This window comes from Mus caroli, chromosome 2 (assembly GCF_900094665.2).
Source record: "Mus caroli chromosome 2, CAROLI_EIJ_v1.1, whole genome shotgun sequence".
In the NCBI taxonomy this organism is placed as follows: Eukaryota; Metazoa; Chordata; class Mammalia; order Rodentia; family Muridae; genus Mus; species Mus caroli.
In genome coordinates, this window is record NC_034571.1 from 40,685,629 (window position 1) to 40,706,547 (window position 20,919).

Sequence of the window (20,919 nt, forward strand, 5' to 3'; positions counted from 1 at the left end):
CCTTCCCTTCCCTTTCCTTTTCTTTCCTTTCCCATAATAACTTGCAATCAATCTAGGATAATCTGTGTTAAGGTAGGCACTATTTAAGGAAAACAGCTTAAAAGCATAAAGCTAGTAATTTATCCTACATAATACACTTAAGCTTAGATTATTAGATACAAGCAAATTTAGTAAGAGTCAGGTAGCATAGAGAACACTTTTCTCTCCTGAAATCTGACTGCAGAAGTCTACATCAATTCTTCCTATCTATGCTTTTTGTTTAAATGAGTCTCACTTACGGGGTAGGTCTTCTTTAGAGTAAGGCTAAAGAGAAAAGGACCCAGAGTTAGGGTCCTAGTATGCATTCGTGTTTGGGTGTATAGGAGTGTGCAGATGGGTTGGATTTAGTTTTCACATTTTTGTTAGCAGAGCAAAGGTGATGGGAAATCTTTAGGGGGTAACCATCTTGCTTCTAGATATTTCTCCCTTAATGGGACTTTTTGTTATGAAAACACAGCCGACTGAGTTCTTTCTATGTAAACCTCACCTCTTACAACTGAGAAATCTCATGATGTGAAACACTTCCATTGATGTGCTTGGGTGTTGAAAATAGAAACAGGTACTTCCAAGAATAGGCCAATTGCAAAGTTTCCTTGATTACAGCTACTTGGATATGCAAGAGAATATAAATACAATTTAAGCTAGCAAGGAGTGAAAGCTGTATGCTGAATTTGTGGATCACGTGGGTACTGGCTGTTTGAAATGTACTCACTTGTGTATGAGGGGAACAAAATCTCAGATCTACGTAGCATAATGTTTTAATTTGTTGATTTGTTACCGGTTACTTATCTGGGGGAGAGGGAGTGGCTACTTCCTTGTTAGAAACACTTTTTCTTCTTCTCTAGGACTAATTAAGAAACACGAAACAGTCTGTAAGGAACAAAAACCCGATATTCTTTCATTTAAGCAATGTAGCTATTGCTGGTTTTTATGTGAAATGTGTCTTGTTGTCATGGAAAACCGTTCTGGGTAATTACGTAGTCTCAAAAGAAAGAAATCACTTTACTGGAGACTTAGATTCATGCCTTCCTTTAGGTTAAGTTGAGTAACCTGACCAACTCTGTATTCGTTATATGATAGAAGGAATACCTTCATACAAATGAGATGTAAAAAATTAACTTCAAAGAATTCAAGTTAAGAATTCAACCTTTCCCAGTTTATACTACAACAAAAGTAAAAATGATTCCCGGATACACAAAGATGGAGAAGAAGCCCAAAATGGGAGTTATACTAGAATGGATTCTTTGACCTATTGATTGGGAAGTTATCTGAGTAGTAATCTTGTAGTTAAAATAGGAGAAGTAACTCGAATATGTACAGTAATAGTCCTGTCTTACCTTCTTTACCAGAACGACAGCTTCAAGTCTCAGTGTTTCAACCCAGCTTGGTAAGGGAAATAACTACAAGTAATGGTGAATCATTCTGATGACTGCATCCCTCAGTCAAAAAATGAAAGCAAAGTTTCAGTCAGGTCCTTTTGGACATGTTTTCTCCTCCCTACCCTATATGTCAGAGCCCTTGCTTTCCTGAGACTGGCTTCTGAAAGTCCACGGTAATGTCTAAGCAAGTCTGCGGTGCCCTCTGTTCCTGGGCATGGCTTTATCAGCACTGATACTTTCTTGGGTCACAAACACCACGGTTATCTGAGGAAACATAGGTCATCTTCCTTCTCCTTTCTCTGTTCAGCTCCTGTAACTTTCCTCTCAGAAGCCTTTAAAAAAAAATCGGCAGCTACTGTTGCTCAGAAGAGACAAAGTTTAACTTCTGGGTTGGCAATTGGAGAATAATTCATGAGCAGATTTCTAGCAAATGATATGATTTGCTAAATTTTGGTCTTTGATTTATATTTATGTACTCCTGCTACTGCTATAAGGTGGTGCCAGCCTCAATTAGATCATGAATGAGATCATTTTAATTCAGCCCCCAAACTGTGACCTGACCATGCTCCGAAAGTGTTCAAAAAGTAATTGTAAGCCTCCTTTTGCTTTGAAAAGGAATACTGCATGCTTGGTCGTTCATACAAATAACATAAAACTTAATTATTGGATGATTTGGCAGAGCATCTTCTTGCCAAACAACAGTCAATGCCAGCTACTGTGACTCTGGTGCTGGGCAGGCCCCAGCCCACAGCCCCCTTGTGTATGGGTGTTTGTTCATTGTGTCTTAGGGCAAGATATTTCAAATGGGATTCATGGATCTAGGACGCAGGGTGTAACCCGAAGGGTGTACCGTATTTATAACTCCAGTTAAAAAAATGCTGTCTCACCTAGAAGGGAAGTAGATCTGCGCTGTCAAATCACCAGGAGGCTGTGACAAAGGGAGCTTGCAGCCTGACACACGGTGTAACGACATAGCAAACACCTTTAATTCTGTCATGTCTCATACCCTTTACTTTCTCACACATTTATGGCTGCTCGAACGTTGACACCTACACGCTCTTTGAAACTAAAAAAGGCGATCTTATTTAAGCCCAAATGCAACACCTGTAAAGTTATTCTTGTGCCCAACAACAACAACAAAAAACCCAACCATTAGCTCCTTCCTCATAAAAACCTCTCTGCTTGCTTTGGAAAGTCTCAAGCTGGTGCCCGAGGTCCTGACTCTGAGGTTCACATGACCTCTCTAGCTTTGACAGATAGGCAAGACCTTCCCTCTGCCAAGGATGCTAGGACTGAGATAATGTCACTGTCCGATTGGCCTTTGCAGCTTTTCAAGTTGAAGCCCCTTTCTTCCTCACAAACTTCTGGTATCTCTCACAGTAATGTGTGTGTGTGTGTGTGTGTGTGAGAGAGAGAGAGAGAGAGAGAGAGAGAGAGAGAGAGAGATTGATTATAGGATATTGAAAGAGTAAGAAAAATGATAAAATTGTCCCTCTAATTTTGAACTTTAGAAAACCATGTTCTAAAGAACCAAGTTCTTTAGAGTCTCCCTAACTAACAAATGTATTCCCCTCAGTGCCAACTCCCTTGTACCAATTAAATTTGGTGATAGAAATAAGTAATAAATTGTTTAAGAGAAAGAAAGTTTAAAAGACAATTCTCAGCATCAGTCACTATGACCTGAACCAGATCATGGGTTCTGTGATGTCTAACTCACTATCAAGCTAAACTTGGCCAGCTATGTATCTTTATCAAGCCAAAATTTATTTGCAAATACATTTCCATATTCCACAGACTACAGTCTGTTAAACTGTCAGCTGCTACTCCACATAGGGGTCGCACACACACACACACGCACACACAGCAAGAGTTAAAGGTTTCTGAATGTGCAATGACCAAAAATTAATTCAAACATCAAATGTGTAATGAACACATCCTGGCACCATTCACAAGTGTTGCAACTATGACTTCACCACGCCATTGGTTCTGAGCACACCGTATGCAACGTTTACACTAAGCATGTAGTCCATGCCATGTACTGCCTGAAAAACTCGGATCATATATAAACAAAACATAGCTATCTTATTGGAAACAAATTTGCTTTCATCTTTAACAAATGGTAAAACTATATATATATATATATATATATATATATATATATCTCAAAGAATTGTTTTAAAGTAAATTTATGTTTTAGTATTCAATGTTTTTTTTTTTAATTACTATGTTTTTTTTTGGTTTTTGGTTTTTTTTTTTTTTAAGATTTATTTATTTATTATATGTAAGTACACTGTAGCTGTCTTCAGACACACCAGAAGAGGGAGTCAGATCTCATTACAGATGGTTGTGAGCCACCATGTGGTTGCTGGGATTTGAACTCTGGACCTTTGGAAGAGCAGTCGGGTGCTCTTACCNAGAGAGAGAGAGAGAGAGAGAGAGAGAGAGAGAGAGAGAGAGAGAGAGAGAGAGAGACCCCGACTGCTTCATCCCCTCTAGCGACCCAAGTCTAATATTTTAAAAGCTAGAAATGAAAATAGCTTTTCTAAAGATATTTCTTGGAATATTTAATGTGCTGTCTTGACTCGCCTTTCTCTATCTTTTTTTTTTCCTTGCCAATTATAAACCACCATTTGGAGGGCTTATGAGCAATGTAAGTCCACCTCATCTAATTAAACCACATTGTTTTAAAAGCTTGAACAGTTTTCATGTCTACAAGACTTGTCTGAATAATAAACTGCGAGAGCCAGGATTCTGAGTGTCTTTGGAGAGCCAGGATTTCATATGCTGACTGCAAAGGGCCAGGCACTCAAAGAGTTAACCCACATTGCTGGGTAGGTTAATATCACAGCTGCCTGGTACCTCACTTAACAAAAGCCTCCTTTTGCAAACAGACTCCCCCCCCCCAACCCCCAGTGTCCAAAGGTGTTTACTGAAGAAAATCTGCCTAAATCCTTCATTGCTTGAGTCATGGGGGTGGATAGGAGAGTGGAGAGGAGGGGTAGAAGGTGTGGAGCTAATCTCTGTTTGTAAATTCTGTAAATCTTCTGGGAAAATGGTGGTGGTGGTGGTGGTGGGAATTAGGAATCTGTGTCACATGTCGTGTGCAATTCTTAATGTGTCCATTCCTGCTGCTCTCAGAAGTGACGTCTACCACATAGGTGTTGGGACAGCTACTCAATACCAAACAGTCCTCTCTTCTTTTGCAAAGCTTGTATGTCTAAAGTTATGTGTGTGTGAATGTGTGTGTGTGTACTGTATGTGATCTAATTGTTGAGGAAGAACTGTTAGTATCTTAAAAGTGGTTTTAGAAGGGGGAGGGGGTGGGGGGGAGACAAGCTGGTTCTATAGCAAGATAATATCCTGAAAAGTTGTCACGAGATGGACCTGCGATTGCTGTGGTCTTGTTCTGGTGTCTTCAACTGCATGTTACTTTTGCATGTTGAAAATGGAGGCAAATAACACAGGAGAAGCTGACAGGTCCGCCTACGAGGGTTTAAACAATCCCCAGCAAGAAGGAGCCCTTTAGGCATAAACTTTCTCTGTCAAGAAAAAACGTGGATACCACCAGCCCCTCCCTACAAATCCCGAAGCATCCAGTTTGAGATACAAAAAGGCTGTCATCTCACAAATGTTAAACATACTAAAAAAATCTGAAAAAAAAAGTACGGAGAAGGTGTGAAAGCGTGGCACTTTACAGCCCTCAAAGCTTTTTAAAATAGAACAACTTTTCCCCCTAAAATTCTTTTCAGAGATTTTTTTTTCCTTTTTGGCTCATTTGAGAGTTTCTTTCTTGGCTTTTTTCCCCTTTCATTTGAAAATATGAATTATCATAAAAAGTCAGGGGGGGGGAATGGGAAAGTCTTTTCCAGTTTTCCTGCGGATCTTTTTATTTTATTTTTTCATCTGTGTTCAGGCATCAGGCCCCTGCAGCCAGACCAGGGCTGGGTCTCCAAGCCCACCCCCTTCCCGCCCACCCTCCAGTGCCCCCACCTCCTAGGTCATATGGTGAACAATCATAGTTATTAAGGCCAAATTGTAAGTAGCGTTCAAGAGTGGGAAGTCTGCACACCTGACCCCAAATCTAACAGGCGTCTGGGCTTGAATTCAATCTTAGACTTTTTACCTCAAGTGGAGCTGTGGCCATGAATAGTACAGACATGCCATCTTGTAATACTATATGCCTGTCAGGAGGGACAGGCAGGGTTGAGCATCAACTATATAAGGCTGGTAACTAGGGAAAGGCCCAACAAACAGCCACAAACACCTAAGTTACTTTACTCAACCACTACCCTCTGAGCCTCTCTCTCTCTCTCTCTCTCTCTCTCTCTCTCTCTCTCTCTCTCTCTCTCTCTCTCTCTTTTCATCTTGGCTTTCTGTGGCAGAATGCAAATGGAGCCTGCCGGCGGTGAAGGGCTGAATTGTGATTAAGAAGAAGAAGAAGAGCTCTTTCTTTGTTCTTCCCTCAGGGGATGTTTACTGGGAGAGACACAGAGGATCAGATATGAAAGGCATTCAGGTCAGCATTGATGTGAGCGAAAGTGAAATCATACCTAAGGCATTCAAAAGACCGCCGTGTCAGGGGTTCAGCTAACGGAGCAGCTACTGTGTATCTTCCCATAGAGGCAAAAAAAAAAAAAAAAAAAAAAAGAAAGAAAAGAAAGAAAGAAAAAAAAAAGAAAAGAAAAAATCCTCCCACTGACTGGCCATTTCTTTTTTTCCCCTAATTTGCTACAAAATTATAAAAGCACCCCCCCCATTTACTTAGCACCACATGACACAACAGTTAGGATTTTTCTCTCCTCCAGGACCACACAGAAAATCAAGCCAACTTCTAGTCATGGTATTACATAAGTGAACTAGCAAGGCACTATCCGATCTGTGAAATATTTTTTAAACAGGTGTACTCGTGTGGGATACATAGATGTGTGATATACAGGGGAGAGTGGAGAAGAGAGACCTCCAGAAGACACATGCATGAATGACTTTTCCTGTCAGCACTGTGACAGGAAACACAACACAATACACATGTACACACACACACACACACAGAGAGAGAGAGAGAGAACAGAACATCTTAAAATGAAATTATTTACTTTGTAATTACTGGTTACACTTTTCCTGAGAGCTTTAGCTCTGATACAACTGTCACCCGAGATAAAACTATCTAGCACACCGCTTATGAAGGCAAGGCTTTCTCCAGCCTGATGATTATTATCATCCTTCTTTAAAAACTGCCTGATGAAGAAATCCTTGGATCTTACTTTTAAAAGTTTACACCCCCTACAGCCCAAAGAGTCATTCAATAGGTTTTTTCCAAGTGGTAAGCTGCTGATGTTGGCACAAACAGAGCTATATAAATATATACAAAATTCACAAATCACAGCAAACACACTAGCAACAAGGAGGTTCCTGGAGGTTCCAAGGCTCAAAAATTAAAAGAAAAATCACATTTCATCTTCTGGTTGCTTAAGAAGGAGAACTGAAGATATGGGGCTGCATTTCTCGGTCTTCAGTTATCCTTCCTTCTGTTCTGTGTTCTAGTCTTCAACATTCACATCTTGGTTAAAAAGCATATTTGGGCTTATGTTAACATCTGCTTTTGTGCTGACATTTTGTATATTTTCAACTAGTGTTTCTGCATCACAGATTTCCCTCCTTTATCTCTTTGCTCTAAAAAGAGAAGCAAAGAGCAATCAAAAAGGTGTCTGACTTGGCCATTCAGACAATTGCCCCCTTGTGGGAATGCAGGGATGAATGGTACAGTGGACACCCAGGACCATTGACGTTATAAACATGTAAATGAAACACATTAGCGCAGACAATCAATTGTCTGTGAGCATTGCAAACCTGCACTCCCTCTCTCTGTGACAGGCACAAAATAGTGTCTACCTTGGGAAGCCACAGTGCTGATGAAGAATAGGACAAAGAATCTCCTTTCACATAGAGAAAAAGCACCTTCAGAGCCTTGGAAGAACGCAAATGACAAAGAGAGTTGTAAGGAGACGAACTCCCACCCCCGGAACAATTATGCCCCTGTTAGAAAGCTAACAGCAGCCTTCATTCCTACCTTCAAGGGAAGCACACACACACACACACACACACACACACACACACACACACATCTCAGGAAAATAAGGCATTAGAGTCTTGAACGACCTCTTGTAATTTTCTTTAAACAAATTAAGAAGGAGAGAATGAAGGGAAGAATCCAGAATCTATGACAGAGCAGTTTGACAGGGAACTGCAGAATAGGTTTTCTCCACATTCGAAAACAAACACTAAATGCTATGAAATCATTTTTTTTTTTTTACTTGACAACAGAGTAGCATTACAAAGTTTAAAACCTGAAGCCTACCCCTATCCCTGGTGGACCGCCACAGCAAGGATGCCACCGGGCTGGCTGCTGGCTCTGCTGGGAAGCAAAGCACATGTCTACCCCAATTGGCATCATTTTTTTCCAGGCCAAAATAAAACAAATAGATCAGTCTAGATACATAGCCCCCAGCCTTGTGTGTGCAGTATCTCCATGGAGAGAACAGGATGGGGATAGATCTCTCTGGAGTACCCTCAGAGCTGGTACCTGCCTCACAGACAGCCTGAGTGAAAAGCAGGCGAACAGTCTCCCTGTGACAAGCTCACCAACTTTAGGAAAGCAACTTGCCAAAGATTTCCACAGTGGCAAAGATAGGTAAGTTGTGACCAGTTACAACCTGAAGGACACCATCCTGCTTCGATGTGATTAGAGGGTCTGTCGCTTCCAGCTGCCCATCCCAACTATGAGGGAGGAGAGTGGGAACCCCAGTCTGAGAAGGGGTTGTTTGATTGCAGTCGCATTTCTTTCCGTTTAAGCAACTCTGCAATGGAGTCCCTTCTCCACTCCCCCCACTGCCCTTCAGCAGCACTAATAGAACCTCCAATCCTTTTAAAAGAGTGGGAAGGAGCGAAGGTTTCTTTCAAACAGGGACAATCATTTCTGCTCATCTGATTGCTCCTCCCCGAGATATTCAACTTGAGTACTTTCCTTTACAAACTGAAAAATCACAGAGCAAAGGTGTTTGGTGAAAGCAGCCCTGTCCCCTACACCCCACTCCTAGGCAGCCCATAGGACCCAAACCTTTAGCAGAAACTTTGAAGCAAAATCAAGCTAACTTTTCCTTCCTCCTTTCTTTCCTTCTTCTCCCTTCCTAATTCATTTTCTTTTTCCACTCAAAGAGAACTTCATTCCCTTCTCTGAGACAGGCAGACCAGCAATTTCATTTTTTGTTAAAACACGCATGTTGTCTGTGTGATTTCCCAGAGACTGGTGATGGAAGCCGGGAGACTGGGAAGGTAGGCCTTTCTTCCCAGATGGTTACTAATCATGAAGGAAACTGGAGCATTCTAGGACCTGCTGCCTGAAATCAGGGGTGAAAGCAACAAACTTTGCAAGTTTCAAACCGGCTGCAAGTGGTGGCAGCCTGCAGCAGAGCCTTGCCATTCTGGATAGCTCTTTCCTGCTTCCAAGGCTGTGTGGAGATGGTGGGGTATAATCAGAGGACTATAAAGGGGGGGCTGGCTCTCCCCCTCCTCTCTAGCCTTAGTGAAAGTATTACAAAGTGAGTCAGGCGGCTGAGGATCATCTGACTGAACTTTCTTGAAACATACACTCATTCTTGTCTGCTGGCTATTTGCTTTTTACCTCTTCCCCTAATCCCACCTCCTCTTTCCTCCCTGCACATCTGATTTTCTAGGAAAAGGTTCTCTGCTTTCCCTGTGGGTGAAAGGAGAGGAACTACTAGCCATTCTTAACTTGGTCCTGGCACCGTCTTTACTAGGCATCTTGCTGGCCCGGAGAATATTGGTGCTTGGATTTTTTAGATTGTTCCTCTCTTTCTATATTGGTATCCCCTGATCTGCCTCTCTTGCCTAGGCTTTTTAAAAAAATAATACTTCACATCACCGCCGTCTAAGCCATGGTTTTGACCAGCCTTTCAAACACACAGTCACTGTTCTGCCGGTTTCCCTTCCTTGCCATCTTACTCTCTCTCTCTCTCTCTCTCTCTCTCTCTCTCTCCACACACACACACACACACACACACACACCAGTGACTTCATTAAAATTATATAAAGTGTCATTCTAGGTCTTGGGTCTTTTTTTTCTCCCTTTGCAGCTTCTACGATTATTGTTGCTATTATTCCTTTTCAGGAATTTCTATATGATGTTGATAAGAATCATCATATTTAGTGTTATCAGCAAAGACACAAGCTCAAAAGTGACATCTTTTCCAGGAATCCGGGAAAGAAGAAAAATCCACTCAGTTCAGATAAATCCTGGCAATTCCCAAAGGAAAAGGCATTGGGTATGTATTTGATGAGAAAGAAAATGAAAAAGACGGTCTGGGCTCTTCCACCTGCTTCTCAAAACCTACACACTGCTAAGTCAGATCAAACCCAATGAAAACACTGGCAAGTAAGTCCCCAGTAACAGCCTGCTTTCTCACAGGGTCTTTGGAAAAAGAGACAGGTAATAGTTTCAGTCAGAGAAGTTGTGGACAATGTTGGTGAATGTTTAGGCTCTGGGAAGAAATGCCTAAAAACCATCAAAGTTCAACTTTATCCACTTCAGAGTGTGGAAGCTTGTCCCAAATTAATGGCTGGTCATAAGAGAAATGGTTGTTCTCTCTGACCGCACCCCTCCCTGGGGACACTGTATTACCTGTGAGGCCCCAGTAGCTTGTGCCACCAGAGTTCTCAGGAAGCCAGAATCTCTCCCAGTCCCCAAACTGGGCTGTGGCTTGACCTCACTGCTGGAGCCAAGTTGGTATTTCACAGCAAAATCATGAAGGGAGTGGAAGGAGGAAGAACAGGAAGAAACAAACACTTCAAACATTCTTTACTGCAAAAGAATACTTATGGTAGCCTAGCTTTAAATCTCACTCCTCTCTCTCTCTCTCTCTCTCTCTCTCTCTCTCTCTCTCTCTCTCTCTCTCTCTCACCTACACGACATAAAGCTTTTGTTATCCAGATGATCAGCACAGTGCTTTAGATTCTTGTGAGGGGGAAGCCCCACAACAGACATTGATTTTAGAAAATCAATAACTAACATTTAATAAAGGGAACAGAGGAAACACGAGAGAGAGGAGAGGGGAACATTGGATGTAATTTTAGTGTCTACTAAATTACCCAGAGATGGAGAAGGGGAGGTCTCCTGTGTAAGAACCACCTTAAATAATGCCAGGCAGCAATGAAGAAAAAAATTAAATTAAAAGAAAGACACACGCACATACTTAAAAAGAGGCAGCCTGAACCGAATCTTGGGGACCAGCTTGGAATATATTATTGTCCTTGTTTTTTGTAATACTAAGCCAAGCAAACAGATCAAAGACAGCACAAAGAGGAAAGACAGGGCAACATAACGAACAGTTTTTGACTAAAATTCCTCTATCACCCATATGGCTCCCCACCTCCACCACAAAAAGCAAAAGACACACACACACACACACACACACACACACACACACACACACACACACACACAGGCACGCATGCTAAGAGACAGGAGAGGAGAGAGAGGGAGATTATTTGTCTCTAAACAGAATCTTTTAGTCTTTGTGTTTTACTCCCTCCAGGACCCTAAACTCCCACACTGCACTGCCCCCACCCCCCACCCCTCTGCATGCGGTGCAGCATTGGGGCAGGCTAGAGGAGCGCACAATTGTCCTCTCTGGTGGAAAGTTGTTCCAAGTGGGTCTGAGTAGTACCCGCCAGGCGCGGGCTTGGGGAGCGATTCCCGGGTGTGTGCTACCACCCTAGTGCCCAGCTCGGAAGCGTCTAGACTGCCCGCGCCCGGTGAGCGGGCTGAGAGCGAAAGGAGAATGAAGTTTCCTTTCCGATTCTGGGCTGGCGCGGCTGGATCGCTTGTTTGTTTTGAGGGGCTGTCCCCCCCCTCCGTTTCTTTTCATTTTTTCCCTTTAAAACTCAGTATCCTCCGTCAGCACCCACCCCCTGCACCCTCTGTCGTCCCCCAACTCTCTCCCCTCCCCCAAGCGCCTTCTGCGCACTTGCCAATCACTTTTCTCTTTTATTCCCACGATTTTGTTTGAGGGTAATACCTAGGGGGTCTCTCTCTCTCTCTCTCTCTCTCTCTCTCTCTCTCTCTCTCTACCACACACACCACACTACACACTTTTACACAGCCCGTTTCCAAAATGGATCTAAACTCTCACATACACACCCCTTTAATCTGCCACCTCTGGTCTGCTTGTTCCCTCGCACCCCCATCTCTTTCCTCCTTCCTGACTCAGCCTGGATAACGGGCTCCTCCCGGACTCCTCCCGGCCGTGGAGGAGCAACTGCCGGGAAAAGTCTCTGTTCGCCCCGCTCTCTGGCCCGCAGCGGGCCCCGAGCCTGCTGCAGAGGAGCCGGGTCCCCAGTCCGCAGCTCCCGGCTCGTCCCTCTTGTCCCCCCACTCCCCAGTTCCCCGCGTCCGGCCAGGGCCCCGCTGCCCCGCGAACCGTTACTTGGCGCACAGAGAGGCGGCCCAGCGACTCCAGCAAGAAACTTTGAGGCTGGCGGAGAGGCAGCCTCGGGTCCCCTCCCTTGCCCTCGCCGCCCTCCTGCCATCCTCGCCCGCCCGCGCCCCGAGGTTCAGCGCGCCCGAGCGCCGGAGCCCCCGCCCTGCCCTAGCCGGCCGCTCCTGCCGCGGGGCCGGGGACCTGCGGGCCGGGAAGCGGAGAGGGCGGAGGCAGCGGGGGTGCCGGGGCCGCAGAGTGGGGAGCAGGTCCGATCGGCAGCGCTCCGAGCCCCCCCTCCCCCGGCGCCCGGCGCTCACTTGGCCCCGCACTTGCTCAACTCCCCCCCGGTCCAGCGGCCGCGCGTGGGGCTCCGGCGCTGGCCGCCGAGGGAGGCTCGCCCGCGAGCCCCAGGCGCCGCCACCGGCTTCCTTCTCCCTGTCCCCCCCTTCCCCCTGGTCTCGGGCCGCCGAGTGGCCCGGAAAAGTTTGGTTCGGGCCTCTTCTTACCGTTTTTCCTCCTGGGATTGGCTTGTTTGCGCCTCTTGCACCGGGGGCCATCCGCCATGATCGGCTGCTTCATTGATAAGAGCGGATCAGATGGCAGTTCGCATGGACTCGGCGCCCTGCTTCGGCAGCACGCAGGCTCGATCTAGCAACCAAACACAGCGACAATGTGGGCATCGTCCGCGCCCATTGAAACGCGCGCGGGCCGCCCAGGGGATCCGGGCCAGGGCCCGGGTGAGCACCCATCCGCGCCCCCAGCGCCAAAGCGAAACTTCGGCGGCCCCCTCCCCGCCCCCCACCCCCAGCCTTGGCCCCGAGGCGCTTTGTGTTGTTACTGTTTGGTGTGTTGCACTCGCGAGGGGATCAGAGACAAGAATTACATCTTCAAAATGAGTCATAACTCCTGACCGTATGAGGGAATGCACACGGCGGTACAGTAAGACTGCTTGACTCAAGGCTAGGCGGACCTCTTCCTCAGAAAAGTCCTCAGCCGGGCTCGGGAACTTGGAGAGGGGGTCTTTCGCTCTCATCTTTTCTCATCCCTCCTCCGACCCCCCCATTCCCAAGAGGGGAAAAAAGTAACAAACAACGCAAAACAGCCCTTGGATGAAGCACACTCGGGTAAATTGATAATAGTAATTACAGGAAGCCCACTCGCCCCGCGACCCCTCCCCTCCCCTTTGGAGCTTATCGAGGCACTGTCTCTTTCCCTACACCCTCCGCCCCCAAATTAAGATTTCCCATTTTACCCGGCAAAAGAAATATAATTATAAGCCTCTCTGGACATTGTTCCTCCCCCAACCTCACCACTTGGACAATATTTACTTAAGCCCACCCCCCCCCATACACACATGTTTCCCCCACACTGATTTCCTTAAATTCTTCCAGTAGATTGTTTTTTGTTTTTGTTTTTTTTTTGTTTGTTTGTTTTCTTCCCCTCTCAAGAAAGGAAAGAGAAAGTCCGTGGCCACTATTTAAGTTGTTCTAAATGATCGTGTCCTTTTTGGCTTCGAAACTTTTGTACCTAAAAATCGAGGGAGGCGCTGCATTCTTTCAGCTCAAACTGTCAAAACTTGGAGAAGGGGAACCTCGGAGGCAGGCCGGAGAAGAGGAGAGCCCTGAAACTCCGCGGGGTGGGAAGACGCTGTGCCTCGAGGATTAGTTTAAACAGCGGGCTATAAAAGATGTAACAGATGCAAACTGTAACACAAGGGCCATTAACCCTTTCTCTGCCGCCCAGCACGCCCAGTCCCTACACCCTGCACCTATTGTCTCCGGTGCCACAAGCTTTGCGGAAAACCTGGAAAGTGAGTATCAGTTTCCGCACATTTGCTGAGCGGGGGTGAAGGGGGGCAGAGAGAAGGGGAAGTGGGTGTTGTAGGAAGCACTTTAAATTTACTTAGGCATACATAGTAGACTTTCCAGTTTGACACATTAAAAAAAATACAAATATATCATTTTTTGTCTGTCCTACTAATTTGAAATTGTTGGGGGGGGGGATCCTGGAATAAAGAAATGATCACACAAGCTTGTGGGATGAAACAGCTGTCTGTCTGTATTTCTGCTGAGACTTACACACCACTGCATATAAAATATATATTTAATAATATAAGTTGCTAGTTTTATGAGCCAGTTATGTGTGTGAGGGAAAGACATGGCATTTGTGCTGTAAACTTTATTTGTGAATGTTAGTCTTGACTCTGGAGTAAGCGATCTTGCCCTCATCATTACAGGGTTAGCATGTGAAACATGTAAGTAGGTGGGAGATAAACACGTTTATGTTAGCTGAGCTCAGCACTGTGCCTGTGACTCTTGAACTCCGACTTTTCAGTCCCAAAGTCTGGAATGGTGTGGTGTGGTGTGGTGTGGTGTGGTGTGGTGTGGTGTGGTGTGTGTGTGTGTGTGTGTGTGTGTGAGAGAGAGAGAGAGAGAGAGAGAGAGAGAGAGAGAGAGAGAGGAGTTCCATGAAAAATCGATGTGTATATTACTTGGTCATTTAAAATAAAATATCAAAAGTTACCCTAATTTTAACCCTATTATCCTGACAGCAGTTTTCTTCCCAGCTGTAGTGACCCCCCCACACACACTTTGGTAAACGACTCAAGTTCCAAGAGAACTTTCACTTCTTTATTTATAATCACAGAAGTGAGGTGTTACTTCACACACACACACACACACACACACACACACACACACACAAAGAATGAAATAAAGAAATGAAACTCGCTAGGCAGACAAAAACAGTCAAGTTTCTGCTTAGAAAACAGCCTTCTCCGGTGGGAAAGGTTAGACTGCCAGGTCTAAGAGAAGGACTTGCTCCCGAATTTGGTAGGTCTTTCTCGAATAAGTTTTATAATTATTAACAGGTATTTGCCAAGTTTTAATTGCTGGATATAATGAATTGAAAGTCGGTGTGAGAACAAAGCAGTAGAAACTCTCCACTTGATGAGTTTTTTACCCCAGTCATTCAGTTCTCAACAAAACTTTTCCTAGACTATGTAGCAAAAAACACCTTTGGTTACCTGAATGGACAGGTACAGGGCGAATTACTGGGGGAAAGGGGGAAAAAGGGAGAGGAAAGCAAAGAGAGAGTAAGGGAAGGCATGAGAAAGCAAAGAAGCCACTCTTGGGAAAAGAAAGCCTGCCACCAAGGAGCTAAAACCACCTGAAATTCCTGTCCACAGACACCCGGCTCACTTCAGACTAACATTCCCACTCAAAATGAGAAAATTAGAGAGGGAGGGTGGGGGGCAAGAGCACCAAAAAAGGATAAAAAGAGGAGGAAAAGAAGGGGGGGGGAGGGAAACCTACCTGTGAAGTCTTGTTTGTAGTTTTGGCCAGAAATGGTGAGAAGAAAAAGCATGAAGAAGCCGCGAAGTGTGGGGGAGAAAAAGGTGGAGGCGAAGAAACAGCTCCCGGAGCAAACTGAACAAAACCTCGCCAAGAGTGTCGGGAGGCAGGACCGTTATTCCTGCCGAGCAGGTTAGAACTGATCTCTTTTCGGCCACTCCAGGAAACACAAACCTGGGGACGGACTGACGTGTTACGCCTCTTCTAATGACATTTTTTTCTTTTTCTTTTCTGTAGGGGAGAGAAGAGAGACCCTGAAACACGCGCCACCTATCTTTGTGGGGAGGGATAATTGAAGCGCCCTGAGCGTGAGCATCATGTGAAAACGTGATCGCCAAGTTTCTCTCTGGGAAAGGATCTGGGATAGATTATACCTTGAAGTCTCCGCAAACGCTTTAGTGGAAGAAATGAAATTCCACCTCCCTCCCTTCCTCTCTCCCTCCCTCCCTTCTCCACGCCCCCCCCCCCCCCCCCCCCCCCCCCCCCCCCCCCCCCCCCCCCCGTCAAGCAAGCCTTTGGCATCATTATCCTCATCACTAAATCCTGCAGAGTACTGGGCGGAAAACGGTGCACACCATTCACAGAACTGGAGAACTCCAAGGGGCGAAAGTTAAAGGGAAAGATCTCGGGTCTTCCATGCAGATCTCTTGTCTTATACAGATATCTCTGGTGACTAGGTTTGAGGTGCACGTCAAGTTGTATGGATACCTCAAGTACCGTCTTTTGGAACTAAATTCTTGCCCTTTCTCTTATTACATTTTTTTTTTTTAAAGATGCCAGAGCTAGGGGAGGAAAATGCTACTTGTATACTGCATCTTAGGATCTCAGTGTGTGTGTGTGTGTGTGTGAGAGAGAGAGAGGGGGGGGTGGATTTTCTGGATTGGATCCCTATATTAAAAGTTTGGCATTTTAATAAAGGGTCTCTAGGTTAACATAGAGCTGTACTATGCTGGCCAATCTCTGGACCCCTCTACACCTCATGCAGACCACATTACAAAGTGAGGGGACAGGGACAAGAGGAAGAAGGAGAAAGGCCAGAGGAACTTAGGACGAAAGAAAGAAGAGGGTGACACTAAACTGTGTGGGGTCTAAGTTTTGAAGTGCATATTTTTGATATTGCAATTAAACTAAAATTAAAAAGAAAAGACTCCACCTTTGCTCTGAAGGGATTGGTTATGCAAATATGGAAGGGATTTCCTGGAGAATACAGCTTTCTACTGTATGGTTAATTAAATAATCACTCAAAAGCTTCCAACGTGACGCTTCTGTCGTAATCCAATCAGGTTACATAGGTCCTAAACAAGAAAGATATTTTCCACATCTGGAAGTCAGCAATTTAGCAAGTACTGCACATTATTAACCAATTCAGAGCCCACTTCCCAGGGGAATTTTTTTGAAGTTTAAGTGTTCTTAACCAATGCTCTGCTGTTTTGTTAATCAAAAAGCTGGTTTACACTGCACATAATTGGAACTAATATAGAAGTAAATAAAGACAGCCAAATTTGAGGATGCTCTGTATTTATAGGGAAAGGAAGAAACTGTTTTGTCTCAACAGTTAAGGCTTAATTTCTTAAAATACTAGGAGACCCCCCTCCGATTATTTTAAATAGTGAAAGTATTTAAGAACCCTTGAGCACAGATAGAAGCCCAGTACCACAGCCTATAGACTCCAGTATAAAGGAAAAGGTGGAGGTTTTAAGAGGGCCAAACAGCTGCCTCTTATCAGTTTTTCTGCTTTAATAATGTCAAATATGTCATAGTCCCCTGTTTTCAGTCTGAAGAAACCTGAAACAAATAATACCCTGATCCAACACTAGACTTTTACTCATATTAAGATAAACTGCTTTGAACTGTGCTTTGAATGTGTGCCTACAGCAAGACTTTGAATGCAAGAGTCACTGGCGATTGCACTCAAAGGAGGGGAAAGCCACCACAGGGGCTGCTGCCACATCCACACTCCCAGAGCTACAGGGCTTTGTATTTTGCATGTTTATTTTTCAGTGGTGGTGGTGGGGGGAGGGTAATAGCCACCCAGCATGACCACAGCTAGATTTCATTCTAGGGTGCAAGAAAGCGGATTTTCACAGTTGGTTACACACTCTCCTCTTTCCTAATTTGAGCATTTACAATGAGAAGGATTGGATAAATTAATTTCTCCATTGCCCCTATCACAGATAGAGTACCTATAGATGATCTGTAGGTTGTAGGGATTTGCAGTCGAAAAATTATTAATAAAGAAAAGGATTTCAGCATAGGTCAAACACATTCGTGCCATATTTTACGTTTCTCATACTATCATGTAGCTGTACTAAGTATATGTAAGACTTATCAAGTTTCCTCCTATAAGATTTATCACTACTGTTCATATCCTTTTTCCTTCCACCTCTTTCCTTAAAAAAAAAAAAATCAGAGACCACCTTCTTCCAAAGTGTGCCGTTAAGCCTCCCTTGGAGGAATAAGGAGCCTGTTTTACGGAGTGACTTTTGGCAAGCCCCTTCTGCAGAAACCCAGGTAGCTACTGGACATCTTTTTAGCCCAGACACACCAGTGCAAAGGCACAATGCGACTATATGGCAAGTCGAACAAATAGCTACAAACCTCTGACCTTATCATGGATATAAAACATCTTCTTACTTCAGATCTGACAAAATAGACCATTAACTATTTCAATTAAAAACACCTAATTATCTGATTACCTTAGACTCAGTCATCTTTCCAGTGCCAAAAGGCGGCCCCCAATAGTTAGCACTGAGTTTCGACTTTTCCCATATATTGGTATGGGAAAAAAAAAAAAAAACAGATCAAAACAAAACAAAACCAACTTCAATTTTCTAGGTTCACATGAAGGTGGACGTTTGGGTTAGTGGTACAGGGAAGATCGCGAGGGCTTAGAGAAGGGCTAGGTTGCCCACTGCCCTTGCTTGGCACGCCCCTCCCCAAGCTTCTGAGCGAGAGTGTTCCCACCATCGCAGAAGCAGTGGAATCCGAGGAAGCTGGAATATAAATTTGTTCGGAACACTCCCTCAGTTCCAGGGCCAGGTCAGGGACAATGGGGACCGTGGGATCCACATAATACAGGAGCGCAGGACGAAAAGTCCAGAGGGGACCAGGGACAGCTCTGAGGCTCCTCACGCAGCAAAACAAGTCCAGCGAAGGAGGACTAGCTCCTTTTTGGACTGTTTTCCCGTTAATAATCCACTTCGAGATTAGCGCAGGCGAAGGGGATTAAAACAACAGATACATGCAAATGTGAAATAATATTGACATCGACATTGGAGGGGAAATAATTCTTGAGGCTTTCCTTGGATAAAGCCAACTGCTCCCCTTAGGACTCCCCCCTAAGCCCCCCACCCCCGGCAGGGCGAGGAGGACACCCTTTTGTTTTCCAATTCCCGGCAGCGGGACCCGGAGCCTGTCCCCCCATTCACCTCTCAGTCTGTCAATTTCCTTAACTTTCACAGCCGCTCCCCACCCCCACTCCTGCTGGCCCAGAGGCCCGAAGAGGTACTTTTCTGCCCTTGAACACACAAGCCGAAGAAAGAATTCGAATTTGGCCACAGCTAATGATTTTTTTTTTTAAAAGCAAATTGTGTTTATTTTGTACCATGTGGAGGGAAAAAAAAAGATTCTTTTCTGGTTTAGAAATGGAGCTGGTCTTTCATCTAAAGGAATTGTTTCAATCCTGTAGTGCTATGCAGGACGTGGCTAACCTAACTTCGTTTAGAGTTGCGAGCAAAGGCTGGCTGATACCCGGGACCCCTGGATTAGGTGTGTGAGGGCACGGCGGGGTCTAGGCAAAGCCAAACGGTTTTCTCACGTGCAAACTCGCAATCCAATCCATTCGGAGTTGAGCCTAGGATAGGAGGGGAAAGCCTATTTAAAAAAAAAAAATCGGGAGCATCTCAGAGAAGCCCTTTTCAAACAAAACTAAAACAGGACCGGAGAGCCCGCGACCGTCCCTCACCTCCCCGCTGCGAGGCCCGCGGGCTGTGGAATCTCGCACGTCACCTGGCCCCAGCGGGGCGGCCAGCTGAGGATTTTATTTTCCTATTTTATTTGAAGTAAAGGCTTCATCTCGGCTTTGGGGGTGTTTGCCAACGTCTCTACTGACAGGAACCAGCAAACTTCAGGACTCAAATGAGCATCTTAATTTATTGATGCAAAGCAGGTCTGCTCACAGATCCCCATCCCCGGCGCTCTCCCCCCCACCCCGCCCCCCACCCTCGCGAACTTCGCTCCCTCTGTCGGTCCCGGAGCACGTGGGGGGGGGGGGAATCGGCGGCCCGCACCCCCCCCCCCCCCCGCACACACCCGACCCCGCCCTGGCACCGCGCGACCCCCGCCCCGCTCCCGGTCAGCTGACCTGGCTCGCCGGCCTGCTCCCCGCCCGCCGCCCTGTTTCCGGTCCCCCGGGTCCGCGAGCCCCGCTCCGCGAGGAAGCCGCGGCGGCCGGGAGGTGATGCAGGGGGCTGATTATCATGAGAAAGGCTGTGCCTGGAAAAGCCTCCTCCACGCGACTGTCAGTCTCACAAAAGGGGGGTGGTGGTGGTGGTGGAAGAAAAGGGGCTCTGGAGGAGTCACCAGAAAACTTGCAGCAAGTTAGATGCGACGCAGGCCCGAGGAGGTGGCTTTCGCCTTAACTTGGAAGGCTGGACATTAAGGGTGCGGACGCCAACAGCCTCGCCTGGGGATTGGAAACCCAAAGCTCCCTCCTCCCTTTCCTCTTGCCCTCCTTTCAGCCCTCCCTGCCCTTTATCCAGATTTTCTTGCAATTCTGTCGTAATTGCATTTTCTACATTCTCGTTTCTTTCTATATTTCTTTTGCAATCCCATTTCCCCCCAATTTACCTTCTTTGTAAAAAAAAAATTTGGTGCCTACTTTATATGTCCAGATTTATCAGTTCGTTTTCAAAACAATGTTTAAAATGCAATTAATCTACCAGCAGGAGGTCAGGGACACCCTGACTAAAATAACTCCTGGGTCTTAAGAGACAAGTTCGCCAGGTGTCAGGAAAAAGTAAAATAATAATGAAAATAAATGAGTATCTCAATGACTATAACAGCTTATTACTCTCTATTATTATATCAGCTCTCACAGACTTTTTTTTAAAAGATATAATCTTTCTGGAAAAAATACGAAAGTATTTGACAAGGAGAATCAGTATAATTAAGGCAATATGCAAATTGTTCGTACTTATAAATAAATTATTTTAATCATGCTTATCAGACTTTAGAAGTTATAGTAGGTAAATTCAAGAATCAAACTGGGTTTTCTTCTCATGATTATTAGAAAGTGAAAAAAAAAAAAAACCAACAAACAAAACAAAACCAAAACCTCCCAAAGCTGTCTGCCTGCCCCCCAACATCGACTGATCAATTCAGGGAGAAGCAGCCTGTTGTGCGCTCTGTTTAATTGCTGAGCAGCAGATCCACACCTTGGGTTTGCTGCTTGCTTTCCTGGCCAGGTTGCTGTCCATTTCCTAGCAGGTGAGTGAACGTGAGGAGTCAGATGTCACAGATTGGCTACACTTATACTTTTCCTGATGATGATAAATTATTGCTCTTTCCTACACTTTGAACACATTTGTAGCTCTCCTATTAAAAATCAGAGCTTGCTCTTGTTTACAATTTGTTTACTGAATTTTTAAAACTTGT

The 20,919-nt window shown here is 45.2% G+C and overlaps 2 protein-coding genes across 5 annotated transcripts in view; one reads left to right on the forward strand and one right to left on the reverse strand.

The window, feature by feature from the left end:
- Zeb2 (zinc finger E-box binding homeobox 2) overlaps positions 1-19,899 on the reverse strand; it is a 130,940-nt gene extending 111,041 nt beyond the window's left edge. Inside the window, exons 1-3 of one of the 4 annotated variants that reach the window (XM_029472853.1) lie at positions 19,628-19,899; positions 15,226-15,495; positions 12,418-12,559 (exon numbers count right to left, since the gene is read on the reverse strand). In XM_029472853.1, the coding sequence (XP_029328713.1) occupies positions 12,418-12,490 (73 nt within the window). In that variant the 5' untranslated portion in view covers positions 12,491-12,559; positions 15,226-15,495; positions 19,628-19,899. Of the gene's footprint in view, positions 1-12,417; positions 12,560-13,438; positions 13,510-15,225; positions 15,496-15,638; positions 15,683-15,839; positions 15,928-19,627 lie in introns of those variants that run through there. The other 3 variants (XM_029472857.1, XM_029472854.1, XM_029472858.1) reach the window with 3 other exon arrangements.
- LOC110283981 lies at positions 13,557-16,404 on the forward strand. The gene is made up of 3 exons (XM_021149533.1): positions 13,557-13,721; positions 15,246-15,396; positions 15,502-16,404. Exons 1-3 carry the CDS (start codon positions 13,608-13,610, stop codon positions 15,558-15,560), a joined length of 324 nt encoding a protein of 107 aa, XP_021005192.1. The 5' UTR covers positions 13,557-13,607; the 3' UTR covers positions 15,561-16,404.
- Positions 19,900-20,919: the final 1,020 nt, after the last annotated feature.